The sequence below is a fragment of the Eulemur rufifrons genome, chromosome 2 (assembly GCF_041146395.1).
Source record: "Eulemur rufifrons isolate Redbay chromosome 2, OSU_ERuf_1, whole genome shotgun sequence".
In the NCBI taxonomy this organism is placed as follows: Eukaryota; Metazoa; Chordata; class Mammalia; order Primates; family Lemuridae; genus Eulemur; species Eulemur rufifrons.
The window spans coordinates 34,847,007-34,868,638 of record NC_090984.1 but is presented as its reverse complement, the minus strand read 5'-3'; the positions used below and the strand labels follow the sequence as shown (position 1 = coordinate 34,868,638).

The 21,632-nt window shown below is 46.7% G+C and overlaps 1 protein-coding gene across 1 annotated transcript; it reads left to right on the top strand.

Moving 5' to 3' along the window:
- The first annotated feature begins 17,370 nt into the window (after positions 1-17,370).
- On the top strand, positions 17,371-20,491 carry FOXB1 (forkhead box B1). The gene is made up of 2 exons (XM_069459280.1): positions 17,371-17,696; positions 17,976-20,491. The coding sequence occupies exon 2, from the start codon at positions 18,033-18,035 to the stop codon at positions 19,008-19,010; it is 978 nt and encodes a 325-aa protein (XP_069315381.1). The 5' UTR covers positions 17,371-17,696; positions 17,976-18,032; the 3' UTR covers positions 19,011-20,491.
- Positions 20,492-21,632: the final 1,141 nt, after the last annotated feature.

Below are 21,632 nucleotides of genomic sequence, written 5' to 3'. Positions count from 1 at the left end.
GTAAAATATGGAGATAAAGATCATGCTTCTAGATTGGAAGACTGAATATTCTTAAGATGTCAATTCTCCCCAAAATTGATATTTCAACAAAATCTCATTCAAAATTCTAGACTATTTTTGTAGAAAGTGACAGGCTGATTCTAAAATTTATATAGAAAGGCAAAGTACCTAGGTAATCAAGGCAATTTTGAAAAAGAAAAACAATGTTTGAGGACTTACATCCCCTGATATCAAGACTTACTATAAAGCTACAGCAATCAAAATAATGTGGTGGTACTATAGTCTAGACACTGTGAATACATAAGAGAAAGCCCATAAACAGCGTCAGTGGAGAAAGGATAGTGTTTTAAACAAATGGTGCTGCAAAATCTAGACATCCACATGCTAAATAACAGATCTAGATACAGATCTTATACTTTCCATAAAAATTAATTCAAAATGGATCATAGACCTAAATATAAAATGCATAACTATCAAACTTTTAAAAGATAGGTGACCTTGGATTTGGTGATGACTTTTTTAGATACAACACCCAAAGTACGAACCATGAAAGAAAAAAATTGATGTTAGACTTTATTAAATCCAAAATCAAAGCACTGCACTAAGTAAAAGAAGCAGACACAAAAGACTCCATACTTTGATTTCATTTATTTGGAACTTGAGAAAGGTAAAACTATAGTAATAGAAAGCAGATCAATCGTTGCCAAGGGTTGAGGATGGGGAGAGAGGATTGACTGCAAAGAAGCATTAGGAAGGTTTTGGGGTGCTGGAGATGTTCTGTACTGTATATTGACTCATACATTTGACAAAATTTCTCTGCATTCTACACTTAAACAAAGTGAATGTTAGATAATTATACCTCAACAAAGCAGATTATTTTTAAATACATCTGTAAATGGTGTTCCCACTGTTGATGGATAATGTTCTCTTGCCATTGCCTACAATGTCCAGAATTTCCTTTGAAGTTTTGATGCCATGTAAAGTGAGTAGTGGAAGTCAGCTTTTATTCATCTCATCAGTCAGGCAGCCAATCAACACAGAGGGCCTACTATGTGTCAGCCACAGTGTTAGGTTTTGGAAAATGAGAATATGAATAAAAGTTTTATCTATAGAAATCTGATAATAGCAAAATAAAACTATCATATTTAACCTTTATGGTTGTGCATATTTTATATTAAGTGTTATTCTAAGCAATTTGTATATAATAACTTATTTAATTCTTTCAACAACCTAAGATACCGATTGCATTATGAACTCCATTTCAGGAAGAGGAGAAGCCAAGCAAATTGTACAGCTAATAAATGGCAAAGTTGGGATTTGAACCCAGGAAGACTGAATCTACAGCTGCCCTGCCCAATATAGTAGCCACTAGCTACTATTCAGTACTTGAAATGTGGTTAGTCTAAAATGAACCATGTTGTATGTATAAAAATATATCCCTGATTTCAAAGACTTACTATGAAAAAGGAATGTATAATATTGCATTAATAATTTTTAATATTGATTACAGGACAAAATGATGATATTTTGAATATTTTGAGTTAAAATAAAAAAATATTGAATTAAGTTTACCTGTTTCTTTTTGCTTTTTAAATGTGGCTATGAGAGCATTCAAAATTACGTATGTAGCTCATTTTATACTTCTACTGGACAGCACTGCTCCAGATCCTGAGAATTTAGCTGTCACATTCTATTGCTTTGGTGACAAACTTAAGAGCAATTATGAGATGATGCATGGGTGGTAAAATAGAGGTTTGAACAAAGTATAATGGGAGTAAAAAAAGAAAACTATCAATTCCGACCATGGCGAAAGAACCTAGGGAAGGTATTCCAGAGATCAATCCAGTCACCATGACTCACGTTTGCTTAACATCTTATATTTCACAAAATGACTTCATAAAAATGAATGCGTTTCATTTGCCCACACATACGCACTCCCTACCCCACCCCCCCGCAGATATTATTGCCCCTGCTTTACAAGCAGAAACTGAGTCTCAACCTTTCTCAACCAATGTCAAGTCACAGCTTGACATCAACCACGGCAGTGGTATTTATGCTACCAAAATTGGCAAATACTACAAATGAGGGCCTTTCCCCACCAGGGGCCAGCTTAGTAGTATAACACTGAATGGACAATAGGGGGAATAGTGGCCCCTGGCTATAGTGGGAAGCACCAGTTAAAGCTCTGGTTCAGTTACCAATTGCATGAACTTAGGCAAATCACATAAACAACATTTTTAACTATGAACAGGAAAATTTAAATTTCAGATAGTAAACAAATCAAATTTCAAATTCTGGAAGCAGAGCCTTGAGCCTCTATCTTGTCTCCACCATCTATTATCATGAAACTTTGGAGTTCCCTAAGCTTTCTCCCAACGTTTGTTTCCTTATCTGTAAAAGAAGGGTGATAGGAGGCCAGGCATGGTGTCTCATGGCTGTAATCCCAACACTCTGGGATGCTGAGGCAGGAGGCTAGGAGTTCAAGACCAGCCTGAGCAAGAGTGAGACCCTAAAATAATAGGAAAATTACCTGGGCATGTGTCTGCAGTCCCAGCTACTCAGGAGGCTGAGGCAGGCAGATCGCTTGAGCCCAGGAGTTTGAGGTTACAGTGAGCTATCATGATGCCACTGCACTCTAGCCTGGGTGACAGAGTGAGACTCTGTCTCTAAATAAATAAATATAAATAAAAATAAAAAAGGATGATAGCAGAGCCTACCCCAAAGGCTTTTGTTTATTGGGGTTATATCTAAAGATATTTAATGTATTTGAAAGTATAACAGAAAAATTTTAAACATTGATTAGTTCATTTTAAAATAATAATAAACCTATTACATGTTAATATAAATAACATATTTTAATGAAAAACATCTACATTTCCCAAAACAAAAATTTTACGAGAAGAATTGTTTTACATTTTTACTAATTTGTTTAATGTCTGGCTAACTAGAAGACAACTGGATTCTCATATCTGTTATATCTCATATCTCATATCAAAGAATGCCAAGGTCCTAGAACTGCACTTTCAGAACTCCTGGCCTAATATAAAGCACTCAGTGGCTGTTACTCATTTTTATTCATAGATTCCATTCCCCTATGCGTTATTGCGAGGGTCAAATGAGAGTATGTATTTTTAAAAGACTATGAATTCATGACAAGCTTACAATGTGAAAAACTCCAGTCTGAGATGTTGATGCCTATTCTCTTTATTTATTTTCTTTCACCAATTGAAATTTAAATTCTTGAAATGAACTTATCACAGCCCTACTTTGCTATTTAATGGGGTAGAACTGAATTTGTACTCAGAAAGGCTTATGGAAGAAAGAAAAGGTAGGAGAGAGACAAAATGGAAGGAAGGAAGGAAGGAGGGGAGGAAGGGAGGGAGGGAGGGAGAAAGGCGGGAGGGAAGACAGGTAGGCAGACTGCCTGACTTCTAAGATTTCTTAAAAGGTTTAGGGAACTGCTGATGGAGACATTAGCTTAGCTCTTTCCTCCTAAGACGCACAAACTCTAGAAGTCCTGGTAAGTATCCTCACAAGTGGGCAATCACCAAAGCAGTATATAGTGCTCACCAGGGAAAGCAATTTAATTCCTGGGGATCCAAAGCCCAGGAGATACCCAACTGGCCCTTCATGGGTAAGGCACCAATTTGAGTCCCTTCTCGTACTGCAGAGAAATAGAAGGAATACAGTAGTTCCTCCTTATCCACAGCTTCACTTTCCATGGTTTCAGTTACCAGTGGTCAACCGAGGTAGATGAGCCCAGTACAATAAGGTATTTTGAGAGAGAGACCATATTCACCTAACTTTTATTACAGTATATTATCACAATTACGCTATTTCATTATTAGTTATGGTTCATCTCTTTCTGTGTCTAATTTATAACTTAAACTTTATCACAGGTTTGTATGTATAGGAAAAAACATAGTATAGAGTTTGGTACTATCCGCAGTTTCAGGCATCCACCAGGGATCTTGGAACATATCCCTCATGGATAAGTAGGGTCTACTGTAGGCAAAAGATTCCCAATGTAAGTTGCTGTGGGTCTTGTGATAGTAAAAAGGGTATATTAGGTATATTGAGAATGTAGCTCACACTGATTCAAGACAAAAGAAAAAGTACTGGTTCACATAAAAGTCCAGGTCTCATGTGAAGAGAGGGTTCTCTCTCTCCTCTTCCCCACCACAGACTCTGCCTTGCTTTTGTTTCAAAAACTCCTAGAGACAATTCTTAACTGCAAGAAGTCCCAAAAGAAAGCTCTTTCTAGCAGCCCAAAGGAGTCCTGATTTGTATCCATCCACACACTAATATAACAGTACTGAATTTAATTAAATTATTAGTGATCTAAAAGTATTTCTAGCTGCCTTAGGCTCATTGTTTTGAAATTTATTGGGCATTACATTAAAATATGAAGAATGTCCATTTATAAGCTGCTATAAATCAATTCATCCAAGGTATCCATCCAAGGCAACTGATCAATAATGTCTGCAGAACTAATCTGTGCACACATGATTAGCAAAATTTGTTAGAGAAATATTGGCCTGGTCACCCTCTAATCTAGCAGGATAGAGGCCCAAAACAAAAACAACAACGAAACACTTCTTGCCTTGAAAGAAAGATGTATTTCCCGTTTCATTAAAATTTATTATGTTGGACAATCATAAGATGTTTACTAGAGTCTGGCCTCTGCAATTTATTAGCACCTCAGGGAATAGAAATGCTCTCCTACAAACTGAAGTATCACAATGGCATTTAATAGCCTTGTTTGACATCATCAGTTTGGGTTTATCACATCTGGCTCATTTTGAAAATTATTTCACATTAAATGAGTTAACTTTTAAGGGGGGAATGAAGGAAGAGAGGAAGAGTAATCTTCTAATAAAAAAATGTAAAAATCAGCTAATTAGGAAAAAAATGTTTCTAATCCGGCTCTATAAATTTGGCCCAAATTAAAAATTTTTAAAAAGCAAACCAGCTGGAAAGCAATAAAGCATATCTATTTCTGATCCACACCGCTGCCAGCTGCTGCTTCAAGGGTTTGGCAAAACAGCCCTTGTACAATGAGTCCACTTCTTTTATTTCTAGAGACATACGGCCTTTTTTGAACTTGGATGGTGACTTTATAAAGAGTGCTGTTGTTTTATTTACTCTCAATTAATCATGCTCAACTGTAAACAAAGTGTCTGTTTTAGTTCTGTTGACAATTATCCACTTGTCAACAGCTCCCTCAAGTACCTTCAGCATCTGGCTGCAGCAGGAAACCTCTACATCAAAATGAATGTTTGTTTCAGTAAAGTCAGGATTCCATCAGCAGTCAGGATTATATGGTAAGGAATGTCACCTAGGCACCTTGAGGAGTATATGTATCACCAGAGGATAAAGTGTTTCTCAGGATATCCTTTCTCTGTCTGTTTGCTTTGGCAAAAAAAAAAAAAAAAAAAAAAAAAAATGATTCCAACTTGGGACCCTTGGAGAAGGGAGCTGAGGGGTAAGTTTGGGGAGGGGGGTAAGGGATGGGTTTGTGACTTCAGATATTTCTACAAACTATCAAACACATGATGACAGCTCCAGAAGTTGCTGAGAAATCTGTCTCTACATTAAGAATGTCTCCATTGGTGACATTCCGTGAGAGCAACAGAACCAAACTGTGTTATAATTGGTGGTAATTTGTGTGAGAAATGCATAGAAAGTTTGGCTGCAATTTCACTAAGGTTTGAAAGTGATATGGTTTTATCCACTGCCCAAATACCCTTTTCCTTTGGGATGACTTCCCTCCTCCCTCCACCCCCTTTTAAAATGTGTAGAGAATAGATGCAGGGAAATCACTGCCAAAGTCATTAATATTGTGACAGCAACAAAACTGTTTTAAAGGCAAAACAATTGTTACATTTGGTGGTTTGTTGATGGGGAATGACTAATGTGTTCCCTGGAGCTTCCCTTGGAGAAAGGAACCACAGAAAATTAAACTGAACATCGATGCTATATCCATTTCTTTTCTTTCACCCTAAGGAAGGAAAGAAATCATATACACCATGTGGGGGCAGGAGCTGGGGGCTCCGACAAACCAGTCCTCAAGGAGAATGTATGGGTTATTTACTTAGATTTTATCTCCTCGAGATTCATTTGCACCCACTGCAAAGCCGAAGAGATTCAAATCACTTGGCACCACTCCCTCGAAGTTGGATTTCCGGGTGAGGAATGAGAGTGGTGGCGAGCCCACGAGGATGTAGACGACCAAGGGAAACCAAGCTTCCAGCACTGCCAGGCCAGAGGCTCGATGCACCAAAAGTGGCCTAGAGCCGACGCCAGATCCAGTAACCTTGGCGTCCTTCGCGCGGGAAACTGGGCCAGGACTGCGAGACCCGTCCTGCGAGGGCCCCCGGGATCGCTACTGATACCAGTTAAGGTGGAATGGGCGGGGTGGGGGGAGGTGGACCAAAGAAGAGTCTGCTTCACTCCTCTTTCTAACAAAAGCTAATCAATCTAACTGCACGTAATTGATTTTAATGAGGGGGGGTGTGGTTCTTCTCATTAACGATTGCCCGGAGTCATCAGCCTGCGCGGGCGGCAGCTCCGGGTGCTGATCTCTGCCTCTCTTGGCGCGGCAGCGCGTCGCGACTCGTGCTCCCGCCACGCCGCCTAGCTTTGGGCCCCTAAAGAGCAAGGAGGTCTGAGAACCCGGATCCTGGCCGGACCACCGCCCCGTTTCACCTGGTAATTTATGCACAATTAATTGAGATATCTTTTATACTTGATGTGTTGCAAAATTAATGCCTAATTTATGTAATTAGTCAATTAACTCTAATTCCAGCATATGTTTCCAATGCCCAGAAGGTGTTCTGTTTCCCAGGTACTTATTTTGATGTCACGAAATGCAGCTAATTAAATTTACATGCATATTAATTTGGGATCTCTTTAGCAGTTCCCTTTGTGCGAGTAATTTTAATATTTGTCTTTCTAACCTTTTGGGGTAGGGTGAGGGAGGTGCAGGTGGGTGTGAGCAGCACGTGGGCGCGAACATGGATGGTGCCTGAGGGTGGCCCAGTGGTGGGGCAGTGTTTGGCTGAGGCCCCAAGTGGCGTAGGGCGTAGGGGCTGCGCTCAGCAGGCCCTTAGGGGCGTTTCTGTTACTGACCCCACATAGTGCATTTGCACTCGCCTTGGGGAAACAGACATAGGGCGGCGAGGTGGAGGCGCCTGGGTGCGCTGACCGTAACCCCGGGCACTTCCCCGGTCCCTGGACAAATCGCTCCTCGCCCAGTCATCCCCACTCCTGAGAGAGAGTGGGAGGCTTTTAATTTTTTCTTTCTTTCTCTCTTCTCTTTTCTTTTTCTTTTCTTTTCTTTTCAGTCCTGAAGGACGACTCAGATTTCCAGGCCAGTCCAGCGAGGCAGAAAGCGCATGGGCTGCTCGGCGGTGGCGGCCCTTCCTCTCACATCCGGCGGCTCCGGGTATGCTGGGAACCCGAGCGCCTGAGCTCCGCAAAGCTGCCGGCTGGACCAAGAGGGGAACTGCGCCTCCTTCTCAGCTGTGCGAGCCGCCATCTGTCCTCTCTGGCCGGGAGCGAAGACTAAGCAGGGCGAAAGTTTGCTTTCCAAGTTATTGGGTGGCACATTAAAACTTTTATCCTTTTTGGACAAATTAATGAGCAATTTAATTAATAAAATCAGAGAGTAGTGTAAGTGCTATGATAATGAAGTTAAATGAGTGCACAGTAAAATATTCACTAATCCAGAGCATTGCCAAATACCCCCTTAATTCTGCTTAACACTAAAAGGGTTTTGAGCACCATAATGAGATTCCTCTGTCTGCTAATTAATTGACACGCTCCTGAATATTCATATGAGCTAGCACCAATACGTTCCTAATTGCACCGTGGAATAGATCTCAGAGGAAAGTAAATCGCCATAGACTTAATTAAAATAATGTATTCCAGATCCAGGACCGGGAAAGATGAGACATTTGCCTTCGAGCGCGCTAAGAAAGTGGCACCTGGTTGGTGGAGGGGAGAGATATCAAACGTCAGCGCCCAGCCTGAAATAAGCCGCGTGGGACGCGCAGGGAGGGCGTTCAGCTTCAGAGAGCGGCAGCTACGCTCTGTCCAAACCCGGCGGCTCGGGAGGCCTTGGCTCCTAGGTGCGTCGGTGCTCCTGCGGCGCTCGAGCTGTTGCCCTTCCGGAGGAAGCGACGGATGGGCAGAGAGTCCAGGACCCCGGCTCAGGGCCTTTTCTTTCCTCCCTGCGGTCACTGGGCTGGTCTGAAATGCTGTCTACAGAGACAACGTGGGGAAACGTCGTCGGCCCGGAAATTCCTAGGGAAACTTTTTCCAGGGGTAGCTGATGCCGCATCAGCCCCAACTCTCCCAACCCAGGCTGCGATCTAAGAGAAGTCTCTGGCACTTCTCTCTGGGGGAGGGCCACGGCTCGGGGAAGGAAGCCTGGATCCTGAGAATGCTACTGTTCTCTCTCTCCCGGCTCCCACTCCCTCAGGAAGTGCTGCAGTCTCCAAAACCTCTCAGCTAAGCTCCTGGGCGCATTATCTCTTTCTCGGAGAGTCCAGTGCTGGGGCGCATTCCAGCCGAGCTTACCTCGGCGGACAGGAGGGACACCCAGGCTGCGGATCCTATATCTGGGCTCCACCGCAGAGCCATTTTCACCAGACCATGCGAGTGAAATAAACTCTGGTTCCTGGGAAAGACGAGCCCGCCCCCCCTTTTTGGGGAAAAAAAAAATCACCACAGGTTAGAAACTAAAAAGAGTTTATTTGAAGGCATACAAATGCATATTTATTATACACATGTAGGCATTAACAATGTAAATTACACCGCCAGCAGTTGCTGGTTGTTTATTCATTAGATCTTTAGAAAATCTACATTGCCTCCAGACAGCGCGATGATAATGTGAAATACACAAGCAGTTTACATAACCAACTTCGACGCGTAGCTCTGCGCTCCGCCACTCCGAGTCCTCAACAGGTCGTGGGGAAGCGGACGCAAAGGAAAACCTAAGCTGCTAACAATTACCGAAAATCTGGAGAACCTATGAGGCCCATGGCTCCCTCCGTTCTTTTGAAAAGGTGTAAAAGACTTGTAGAAAGGGAAACAACTGCCTCACTCTGTATGGCTCATCTGTTTTACCCCGCTTGTATGTAGCTTTTCTTTGCTTTGCAAGTAAAAAATCGGCAAAAAAGAGAATGGAAGGGCTGAACGGAAAGATGGATATCCTCCTCAAGCTCCAGGGATTCGGGAGCTCCCGTTAAAGACTATAAATTCGCTGCTTTCGGGGGTGAGAAGTTTTGTTTACTGCCGGCGGGGGAGGAAAAGCCAGCCTCCCTCGGTGAAAGGAAGCCATCAGCTCCAGCAACCACACTGCTGTGGCTGTATAAACAAGCGGTTATCCGCACCAAAGAAAACCACCTGCTGGATCGGCCTTTTTGGAATTATTAAATATTTCGTGTTTCTAGATTTACCCAAAAGATGGAGAGGAGGAGGCACTTTAAGAGACAAGTGGCCGTGCAGACTTAATAGTTGCTTTAAATTTATGAATATTTCAATATAAATATATATTTCCAAAATTCTTTCCCAATACAAATAATAAACATAAATGTAGGGGAAGCTTGTGTATGTGTGTGGCGGGGGGTATTCGCTTGTGTTGGGAGAGTGAACGGTGTGAGCCACACCTGCAAGCGCCAAAGTCTACTAAAAACTGCACGGATCCCACGCAGGTCGGGTTAAGGATTTATCCAACTCTTCCCTCTCACCCAGCGTGGCCTAGCGCTGCGCGGGGCATGTGTGCCAATGATGGGGGACGGGGGGTGTTTTTTGTTTCCGGCTTTCTTCCTCCCTCCCTCTTTCTTCCTTCTTTCTCTCCTTTCTTTCGGTTAGGCGGGCTGGGTAAAGAAAGAACTGCCCCGCGGATCCGGGACAGACTGCGCTGCTGGCAATGCCCGTAGTTAGTTTTCAGACCTAAAATCTGGTGTCCACACCGCTGAGGAATTAAAACTGGAAGCTGTGGGGGAGAGGGAAGGAGGGGGGATGAGGGTAGAGAGGGAAAGGAAAGAAGGAACGAGGGTGGGGAGGACGAGGAAGGGGTAAAGAGAGAGGGACACTAGGGGCATGGATCTATCTCTGGGGCGTCCGTAAGCCCTCAAGACAACCTGGTGTCCCCCTTCTGACAAGCGGTATCAGTTAATTGTAACCCACCAAGGGTCAGCAAACTGAGTCCCGGTGCTGCTTGAGCGCCCAAGGCAAGGACCCGCTGAGTGCCAGGGCGCGCCGCGGGGGTCCCGCACCTTGCGCTCAGGCTGAAGAAGCAAAGCCCCAGTTCCAGGTGAGCCCTAGATGAGCAGAAGGCCCGGGGCGCGCAGGGGCAGCGAGCAGCTAACCGCTCGGCAGGCCCCGGCAAGCCCCGCCCCCTGGCCATTCTTAGCCTGGGGAGGCCAGTAAGGATCAGCCGCTTTCTTTCTTTTCTCTCTTTCTTTTTCAAACCCGCTTTGTGGGTGGTAGCTCTGCGGGGGACTCATGGAAACAAGAAACAAAAAGCCGAGAGAGACAGAGGGGGAGAGAGAGAGAGAGAGAGAGAGAGAGAGAGAGAAAGAGAAATGAATCATCATCAAATAGTTTTAACCTTTCCAGGAACACAGCGAGTTATTACATCGGAAGGCTGTTGTGGTCTTCAGCGAAACCTGCTTCTACCATTAAGAAAACACATACTGCACACGTCCACCCTGGTTAAGCTCTCCTCCCCTGTCAGCCTGAACAAAGCAGAAGCGCTGGGTTTTAAGGCTTAAGACCTACAGGTTATCCGGTTCAAAACAAATTAAAGCAGGGGGGTGCACCAAAAAATGTATATTATAGATGCAAAATATTCTTCATTTCAGATGTCTGTAGGACCCCCTTCCATGGGTTTTATTCAGATTTATGAGCAAAGTGCATTTTAGCCTGCTTTCCAGGATTTACCTTAATATCCTATGGCGATCAATATCTTATTTTTTTTACAAATAATACATTGGAAGGAACTTAAAACTGTTTCCCACTGATTGGAAGTTTTAGAACACTTTATAAAGCTAAAAATCACCTTCCTGTTTCTGCTTTTCCAAAATTTCTCCCCCCAAAATAACATTTTAAGGGTGGGTGCCCACCCAAAGATACTATTTTCTTTTAAATTTTTTTTTTGAGCAAACCAACAATTTTTGACAAAGAAAATTGATATGAAAAGCATAGGGTGATTTTTCTCTTCGTACCCCCCCCCTTTAAAAAGACCCTTTGCTCCACCCCACTATTAAACAAAACACAATACCTTTTTCTGGGTGGTACTGCACAGAAGTTGATTCAGTTTTGACAATGTTGTTTAGCTATCATTTGCTATTTTGAATGAATGGGAGCAATCCCCCCTTTTACAACATTTGTTTCCTATTATGGAGAGGTGCAGCAGTTGAGGGCAGACATGTGAAAGTGGCTGTTTGATTCTCTTTTTCATCTCCCTGACCCTGCTTTTGTCCCTTCTCACCCTGGGAATGTCACGCCTCGCTACTTCACTTTGAGATGCTCGAGAAAGTGGCTTTGTTATTCCCTTTTAGACATACACGAAATTGTTCTCATTCCCCCCGCTGTAAAAGATACTTCACATTGGGACTCGGTTCACAAGTGCAATGCAATTTGGCTTAGTCCAACCTTTGTTCTGCTTGTACAAATGAGCGAACAGTGCACACATTATACAGTTGATCTACTGCTGTCTTAACCCCAGAGTTAGGGGCTGGGAGAAAAGCAAGTTAATCCCTTCAATACCAAGGTGGCTTTAGCAATATTTCCTCCAATAATAATAATAGATTTGAATTGCTTCTTCTATTTCACACAGTGCACAGCAAAACTTATGGGGAGGGTTTAGCTACAACAACAAAAATCCTTCCACCAACCTTTTGCAAATAACTTTTTAGACAAATACATTTGTGGGCTTGATAATGCCCAATTTAAAGCTATGCAGTTGTTTGTGCAAAGGAGGGATTTGATTTGGAAACTAAGATTTTAAAGCCTTAAAGTCTCAGGAAAAAAAAAAAACCCACTGCCAAGCAAACATCAAATGGTATTTAGCAAAGAGTCCAAAGAGAAAGCATTGTGCTGAGCAGGGAAAGAATTGTTTTCACAGGCATTGAAATTGCCTGCTCACTATGGGGGTGGGGGAGGCACTTCTTGGGGATGGGGGGGATCTAGCTGGACTAGCACTGGACTCTGGCTACGTCTGTTTTAGGCATATGGTGGAGGGAAAACTGGGCCTTCCATACTCTCCAAATTGCAGCAGCTGCTTGAGAGACACTCTTAAAGTGTGCAGGGTGTTGCCGCTCCCTTTCCGCCAACCCCAAGCAAAACATAGATTTAACTCCAAGTGCCCAGCTACAACCAGAGGCCTTACTCATCTTCTAGCAAGTTCTCCTAATGGGGACTAAGGAGGGGACAGCCTTGAAGTCAAGCCCCACGTTTGGATGGGAGTAAAGAGTGAGCAGGAGGTGGAAACTCTTGCCTTTCTTAGAACCCAGTTAGATTGGGCCGGGAGGGGAGAACCGATTTTAGGCAATATAATTCTCGTCAAAAGTTTTTTTCAACCTCTTTGTTATGAGTTAAGGTCCAGCTCTTGTGTAGCCCAGTACGAACTGATGAAATAGAAGGCTTCAAAGTTCCCTGGCAGATCTTCTTTCCTACCAGTTGGAAAAAGTGTGCTCCTTCGGCAGCACGGTGCAGGGGGCGCTGGCTGGGGGCCATGGGGGTGGTACGGAGTCCTGGTGGGTATGGAGTCCTTTCACTGCCGGTTGGCGATAGGCACCAGAGCGGAAAGTGTGTCCCCTCCCCCGCCTCTCTCCCTTGGGTAGTTTGATTTCCCGCCAGACTGGGTCCGAGTGGCCAGGAAGAGGGGACTCAAACTCCCGGGGCAGTCGTGGGAGAGTCATGGCAGATAGGTTTCCCCTGACACGCGCCCAGCCGGGTGCCGGGATCTGGGGCTTTGGAACCAGCAAGTCAGTGCCATCCGGTGCCCCCGGGACAGAACTCGCGGAGCGAGTATCCTCTGGTCCTGAGATCCAGAACGTCAAAGCCAGGCCGTGCGGTGCCGGAGGCGGGGGGGGGGGGGGGGTTGGTGGGGGAGGCGCGCAGATTCTGAGGACAAACAGCCTTCCGGACACTCAGGACGGCAATTTTTTTTAATTGACCGCTGACAGGCTGAGGGAGTTTGTTTTAGTACTGAATACCCCGGGAACAAAATCCTTTTGAAAAGAAAGCTAAGTCGTTTCACGCCACCAAAGTGCAGATTTGGTGAAGAATGACTGATGGGACAAAGCGGCGCAGTGCGTTGGCGCGGGTTCCCAGAGCGAGCGTGGCACCCGGGCAGATGCGGGAGGCGGCCTGGAGAGGCGGGGCCGGGCAGAGGAGACCCGCACTGCCCCGAACCCCGGCCCTGAAACCCCGACATCCACAGTGCGCCAGCCCCCGACCCTCTCCCCCAGCACACTTCACTGCCAACTTGGTAGAGAAGATGAAAAAGTGGAGGGGAGAGAAGAAAAGTGAAGCGGAGTACAAGACAGGGTGCGATGGGAGAGGGGAGAGAGCCGGGAGAGGGAGGGAGAGCTCAGACTAGGGGAGCGCGGGAGAGAAGAGGGACACTCCCGGGGAGGGAGGGGAAGGACCTGGCAAAGGGCCTCAGCCAAACCGCTCCAGACAGCCCAGGGTTAGTTCACTTTCCTAGTGGGGATGACGGGTATATTTTTTTTTTTTTTTTTTTTGGCACCTAGGAAACCTTCAAAAGCTGCCGGGTACTTTCCCTCCACCTCCCGTCGATGTTTGGTAAATATTAACAAACCAGGGCACGTTATTTTCTGGAGTGTGCACGGAGGGGCTGGCGGGGGCTGGGGAAGGTTTTCCTCTCCCGCAGCCCCCGCCCCCAAGCCCCAGCCCCACCCTTCACGCACACACACACCTGCTTGACAACAGAAGGAATCAAAATCAATATTGTATTTGTCACCCCTCTGTCTCCTTTTTACTCCCTCCAGCAGCCCGGGTGCCACTGAAGCGAATTGTGGATTTATGGAGGGAAATTAGCATAAATTATTACGAAATCTGTAGCCGTGTGTGGTCCAGCTTGTGGGAAAAGAGGCTATTGCGAACTCTCCAAGCAGAAAGGTGGTCGGTGGTGGGCTCCGCGGAAGCGATGAATGGCTATTGCACGAAAGAGATTTCCATTTGGTTTGCACATGGGTATAATTGACTTATGTGTATTTTATACAGTTTTCCCAACAACTTCCTAAGCCTCCGGGTCGGATGTGCCTCCCCCCCCCCCCCCCACCTCAAGCTTCTGTTTGCTTTGGGTCCTGTACAATAGACTCTGATGCACTTTTCAAGATTTCTGGAAAGTGCTCCTTCCCTCCTCCTTTTCATAATACCAGTCTTAAAATGCTGTAAATAGCATGCAAATCCTCTCTGCCGCCCTTGGGCTTTGTAGACCTCCAGCAGGAACCAAGATAAAACTTCGTAGCAAAGCACATGTTTTAAATGCGCCCACATCTTCTCTCCCCATCCAAAGCAAACTTATGCTATTAGGTTGGGTTTACTTAATTAACCCCAGGCATGGGGAATGTGCCTAAAATCCTATCCGCACCCTAGCCAAGCCTTAAAAATTCCTACTTGTATTGTCAGATGTTCCAAACTTGGGGTGACAACTTTCCAGGGGAGATAAACAAAGATTTGTTCCAACTTAGGTTGTTGTTTTTTTTTTTTAACCCGAACGTTTCCACTCTTACAATTTAGTTAATCTTCTGTTTACTCTGAGCAATGATTTAGACAGGCATACAATGACCCTTTGCAAAGCAACAAAATGCCAATTGTTAAAATAAGAAAACGCTTCTCTCTCCCCATTCCACACCCTCAACATGCACCATACCGGGTGAAAAAGAATCCTCCTGGCTGTCACTGGGGAAACCGAGACCTTTCACTCCTGTCGTTCGACATCCCGAATCCAACCACCCATATTTTATCTCTCTCTACATATCAGTATGAACTGATGCACATATTTGCTAAGAAAATACTAAAAATCCTTGGGGGGCTTCTGTGCTGGCACCTTTCCAACCCAGGAGCGCTCCCACCTTGTTCATAGGAACTCTGCGTTTTGTACGTCCGAGGCCAGCCGTAGCCTGGGCAGCACCTTTCCACTCTGGGAAACACAAGCCTTGTCTCTATTCCTCACCACGGATCCCTCAGGCTCCCGGGCTCTTTGGACCCCCTAGCTCCTCCCACCCCAGGACTCTCGGGCCGAATCCCGCCGCACCAAGTAGCCCCCCAAACGGCGCACCTCGGTAGGAGCTGAAGCGCGCGCAGCTGGAACCAGTACGGCTGCCTCCGGCCGAAACTCGGCCGAAGTTCCACCGGAGTCCAACTGGTTTATCTGCGGAGAAGGGCAATACATTTATCTCCCCTTCTCGAGCCATGCCTCCAGGGATAGGTCAACGTCCCTCTCCCACCCCCTCACACCCACCTCCTCCCTCTGGTTATTTTTTCCGAATTAAGAAGGTGACATTATTCTTTTCTTCAAGCACTTCTGTTAATATTGAAAAACGTGCGCTTGCATCTAAAGCAAGGCAGCCCAGACGCAAGAGCCATTTCAATATTAATGAAATTGTTTAATCTCCTAAATTCATCGTGTTTAAGTTACGTTTTGGTGAGTTATTGACCACCTCTGAAACTGTGGTTAATGAAGTTGTGTGTGTGTGCGTGTGTAAGGTGTGTGTGTGCGCGCGCGCGAGTGCGCGCGCGAGCGCTAAAGGATTTTTATGCTAACCCCAAACAGCTCCACTAATAATGCTCTAATATCACTTAAAGTATTGAAACTTCACACGCAGAACTCCCCACCGCCACCACCTCTTCCAGGGTAAAACAAAAATTTCTCACATTTCTGGACTTTGAAGATGATTCTGTGTGGGCTGTAGGTTTTGAGTTTTTAACAACGCGGTAAAATGAAATTTTTTTTAGAACCATAGATAAGTCTGAGAAATGTGCAGAAACCCGTGGGAACTCCTGGCGTCTATTCGTAGACTGCATGCATGCAGGCGGAATCGACTCACTATTTATTTCATAGCAATTTGATGATGATGACTACGACGCCGACGATGAGGATAATGATAATAATAATGATTCATTTAACCCTCCCAAAGCGTATCCGATCAGAAGGGAGCCGGCTGCCCGCACCAGGCGGAGTGACCCAAGGCACATTCCCCATCCCCCAAAAAGGAACAACTCACTGGTTCTTTGCAAGTCTTAGAAGATACACTGGTGTTTTAGTGGGACCGCAGGTAGCTTTTTCTAGTGGCCCTAAACCCTAAACGAGGGTGGGGGGTCGGGGGTGGGGGTGGGGTGGAGTTCCAGCTGTAAAATGCAAACTTCCAGGAAACTCCCTACTCTTAAAATTTCAAACCCCCTGGGAAAAGCGAGCGACCCTGAGGTTTACCTGGTGATAAAGTGTGTCAGACGAACTTAGGTCCTCTCCAGGTCCGCACACCGTTTGCCCCAACGGGTCCCTGAGCCTCCATCTTGCGTCCAACCAAATTTCTGGAGGACTTTTAAAGCAAAGACCTTGACTCTTCACCCAGATCTACTATCTTAATTTTTTAAAAATTTGGCCAATACATTTAGATTTTAAAAAGTGGGCTCTTACACGAGGATGTCTCATCACATTTTGTATTTTTTAAACCCCCATCATTTTTGTACAGCTACACACCCAACTGTGCAGAGCTAAAGCAGCAGCCTAGGAAGGTCAAATCAAACTTCGACTTGACTCTTGGAGGACTGGGGGGAAGGGTATATTTCATTATAATAACCCATGCAACCAGCCCCGTGTAGTGCCAAGCGCAGGAAAAGGGTCGGCATCAGGGAAAAGCCGTGCCTGAAGTTAGCTAACAATACAAACCCGATACAATGCAGAGGAAACAGAATACCCCAGCCAAGCAATTTCCATGTCAAACATCATCTGCGCCGCAGCTCCGTCTGCGAACGTGAGTGGTCGCCTGGCTCCCTGCTCCGCGGCCACCGCCTCCTCATACCTTCACATGGCGCACACCGGCCGGCGCGTCCCGCTCCCCGCCAGTGGCCGAGGCTCTTCCCCCTCGCCCAGTCTGGAGCTGGAAGTGATTCCTATTGGCCAAGGTGTCCATGTAAATAGGTGTGAAAGAAACCAGAGCTGGCCAGGCTCTCCCCTCTCGCTCAGTCCCCTCCCTCTGCAGCCCCCGCTCCCCCTCCTCTTCCTCCTCCTCCCAAGGCGATTGTCATATGATAGCTAAGAAGTGGCACATTAATGAAGCGCCGCTACAGGGGTCTTTTCTGCTCCTGTCACCGCTTAAAACTATCAGATGGTTCGAGGGAGGACATGGAGGCAGCCACCTAGCTCAGCCGAGCCTCGGAGCCCACAGCAGCGCCCTCCGGAGCCCCGAGGCCGCCGCTGGCACAGTCCGCGTCGGGACTCCGCAGCCGAACTCGGCCGCCCGCAGGACGCAGGGCCAGGAGCGCCGCGAACCGGGCGGCGCGGGACGCTGTGGGGCTGAGCTCTAGAGCCCGGGTTCGCGCCGAGTCCAACCCAGCCGGGACACTGCGCGCGGGCTGCGAGTCGGAAGGGACGAGGCGAGCTGCGGCGCCATCCTGGATGCGGACGCTCAACTTGGAGCAACTTTAAGGTGAGCAGCTCTCTGTTCCGTCCCTGCCCCCTGTCCTTACTCCAGGCCCGACATACTTCCCTGCCACCCTCGCGTCGCTGGCTGGCTTCCCCTCCTGCGCCCCCTGGCTGGGTCCCACTTAAAGCGCAAAGTTGCTGGCGAAAGAGCGCGGGCGCCGGCTGATCCAGCGCCCCAGCCCCTACCCTCTATCCCCGAAGTCTGTTATTCGGCCTTGCCGACGACCTCGCAGTGTCTCTGTGCATGCGTGCTACCTCCCCCCATTACCTCCCCCCTTCCCAGATCCGAGCACTCCGCCGGCCCGCGCGGACCCAGAGCAAGAGGAGGGCGAGCAAGAAGATGCCTCGGCCCGGCCGCAACACGTACAGCGACCAGAAGCCGCCCTACTCGTACATCTCGCTGACCGCCATGGCCATCCAGAGCTCGCCCGAGAAGATGCTGCCGCTGAGCGAGATCTACAAGTTTATCATGGACCGCTTCCCCTACTACAGGGAGAACACGCAGCGCTGGCAGAACAGCCTGCGCCACAACCTGTCCTTCAACGACTGCTTCATCAAGATCCCGCGGCGGCCCGACCAGCCAGGCAAGGGCAGCTTCTGGGCGCTGCACCCCAGCTGCGGTGACATGTTCGAGAACGGCAGTTTCCTGCGGCGCCGCAAGCGCTTCAAGGTGCTTAAGTCCGACCACCTGGCGCCCAGCAAGCCCGCAGACGCGGCGCAGTACCTGCAGCAGCAGGCCAAGCTGCGGCTCAGCGCGCTCGCGGCCTCGGGCACGCACCTGCCGCAGATGCCTGCCGCCGCCTATAACCTGGGCGGCGTGGCGCAGCCTTCAGGCTTCAAGCACCCCTTCGCCATCGAGAACATCATCGCGCGGGAATACAAGATGCCCGGGGGGCTCGCTTTCTCCGCCATGCAGCCCGTGCCCGCTGCCTACCCGCTCCCCAACCAGTTGACTACCATGGGCAGCTCGCTGGGCACAGGCTGGCCACACGTGTATGGCTCCGCGGGCATGATCGACTCGGCCACCCCCATCTCCATGGCGAGTGGCGACTACAGCGCCTACGGCGTGCCGCTGAAGCCGCTGTGCCATGCAGCTGGCCAGACGCTGCCTGCCATCCCCGTGCCCATTAAGCCCACGCCGGCCGCCGTGCCCGCGCTGCCCGCGCTGCCTGCGCCCATCCCCACCTTGCTCTCGAACTCGCCGCCCTCGCTCAGCCCCACGTCCTCGCAAACAGCCACCAGCCAAAGCAGCCCCGCCACCCCCAGCGAAACGCTCACTAGCCCGGCCTCCGCCTTGCACTCGGTGGCGGTGCACTGACCCGCAGAAGCCGGCGCCCCCTCTCACTCTCCTCCCCACCGCCTCACTCGCCTTCCCCGGATCCCACCTGCCCGGCCCTCCCCGACCTGGGACTGCCACCCTAACTTGTCCCTTTCACCTTCAGCCAACCCTCCCTCCCCCAAGAGAACTTTGTTTTGGACCCAGGAGACAAACTTGCAGATGGGCCGGGAGGCGCGTGGGAGTTGTCCTCGCCCAGGCAACAAGGGATGGCAGCGGCCACCTGAGCCACGACGCCCTGTCCTGGGGCCCCCGAAACCCCCTCCCGTGTAACCGGCAGGGAAAATCCTGCCGCCCGCCTTCGGCGAGAAAAGCGCGTCTTCCCTCCGGGGATCGGCGGAGCTCCGAACTCTGTCGTAGTTTCGAGACCAGAGAAACTGCCTCAGAGGTTTCCTGGAACAGATCCCCCCACCACGAGCCCCCCGGAGGGCTGCAGCGGCACAGCTGAGGGCCGGATCTCTTTACGTCTTGGAAAACTGCTGCGAAAAGGAGCCACTAATCTTCCTACCCTACTCGCCTCCGCCCATCCGGCAGGGGCTGGGCAGACCGCAGCTTCCCGGGGTTGCGGCCCAGCCTCCCGGGCTTCCGCGGAGATATTTTTTGTTTGTTTTGGGTTTTGTTTCCTGCGGAGGCTCCAGGCGCTGAGAGTTAGCGGAGAGGCTGCCAAGCTGAGGAGGGGACGCTTGTCCTCCACACAAGCAAAACAAAACTAAAAGTAACCTTGTATTGTTTACAAAGCGCCCGGTAAAATGTAAACAGTGAACTTGAATCTGTCTTGCTAGGCGGACGAGCGGGCAAAGCCCACTTTATAAGTACCTGTTGTAATGTGAATGTTTACTCTTCATTTCTGGCCAGGTTTAGGGGAGGGAAAGGGGAATGGGAAAGTTAATTGGGATGTTAACTTTCCAATTAGAGACCTTTTTAGCTATTTATTTTATTGTTGAAAAAAAAAAAAAAAAAAGAGAGAATGAAATAAGCCCAAACCAAGAAAGCATCAAGGGCAACCCTGGAAGAACTTAGATAAGCTGACTGGTAACATGAAGGGATGTCACTGGATAGCTCTCCCACGGACAAGTCATTCTGTTTGCTACAAGAACTTTTCCAAGAAGCTAAAGGGCTGCAAAGAGATGTAAATACTTGTGAATAGGAATGATTATACACTGTGCAAAATGCACTTTTGTTTGCTATATTCCTTTAGAGTCTTAGGTAATTTGCTGGAAAACGAACTATTGTTCTGGTGTGACCTGCTTAAGTTAAAAAAAAAAGTTGTAGTGTCATCAGAGCTGTAAAATTTTTACCCTTCATTTCTCTCCCTCCTTGTACAGAATTAGCATGGCATTTTAAATATTGATGTTCTTGTTCCCAGCATGCCTGTTTTAAGACAAAGGATTTTAAAAAGGTGTCTACCTTAAATTATGACCTAGTCCAAATAATATTTTCTCATTAAAATATGTAAATTCAAATTTTAGTTTTGTGTGTTTTTAAAGAGTTGCTGCAAACAACAATTTTACAAAAGATGGATGTAGCGCTTCCCTAAGCATGCTTTCTGCAACACACTGAGTAGTTTGCCTTTTTCATGTTGTATTGTGAAAACAGTCAAACCTCCTCTTGTGCACGTGCAGATTGTGGGAAAAATTATTCAGACAGACTCTTGCAGGTATTTGTGCATAGGAAAAGAGGAAACAAACTATTTCTATTTTAGATCAGGTGCACAGGTGTAGTTATGAAAGAAAAACTGTTATTGAAACAATATAGTACTTTATATGTATTTTTGTCTATCTTTTAACATATACATTTTATGAAATATACAGCACTTATATAAATCTTATGTGGAAATCAGGTAGAAGTGATATGGAAATTTGAAAAGTAAAAACAGACTTGCTTATTCAATGCCTATATTCTGATGCATCTTCTTTGGAGTGAGTATTCATTTCCTTGCTCCTTTAAATTATTGCAGTTGTTGAAATTCTTTTTTTAGAAATTACCTAAAGGTTCACCTTACATGCCTAGAAACATGTTCACTTTGAACTGAACAGATTTCTTTCACTCCTTCATGTGGGAAAATAATGCTTGATGCATTTCTTTTAAAGATGTCAATGAAGTTACTTCAAATGCCTGACTCTAAGTATTTGCTTTTCTTCAGATTTTTGCAGAGAATTAAAATTTGCCAAGAATTTATGGCTCAAGGCTAATTGACACTTATTGAAGAGGTCACAATATTTCCAGAGTGAGGTGTGTATTCAACTAATGAAGTTACAAGACAAAGAGAAACTTAAATGGTAATTAACACTTTACTGTGTAAAATGATTAAACAACAGACCCTTGTGCAACACAGAGAAACCCACATAGAAACCATGGTCACTATCCTCCATAAGCAGAATCCTTAACACCTGAGAGCATTACTACCTGGAAAACAATTTAGGATTAATGTAAAGTGTAATAAATCCTGTTGTGACCATTTTTTAAAAGGAAGGATCCCACACACAGCCAAAAAAAAAAAAAAAGTGGAAAATAAATGAATCATTGGACTGATTAAAATGCATGAAGCTACTAAAGCTCGTCAGACAGGGGACAACTAAACTCATTCATCAAGCCCAATTCACA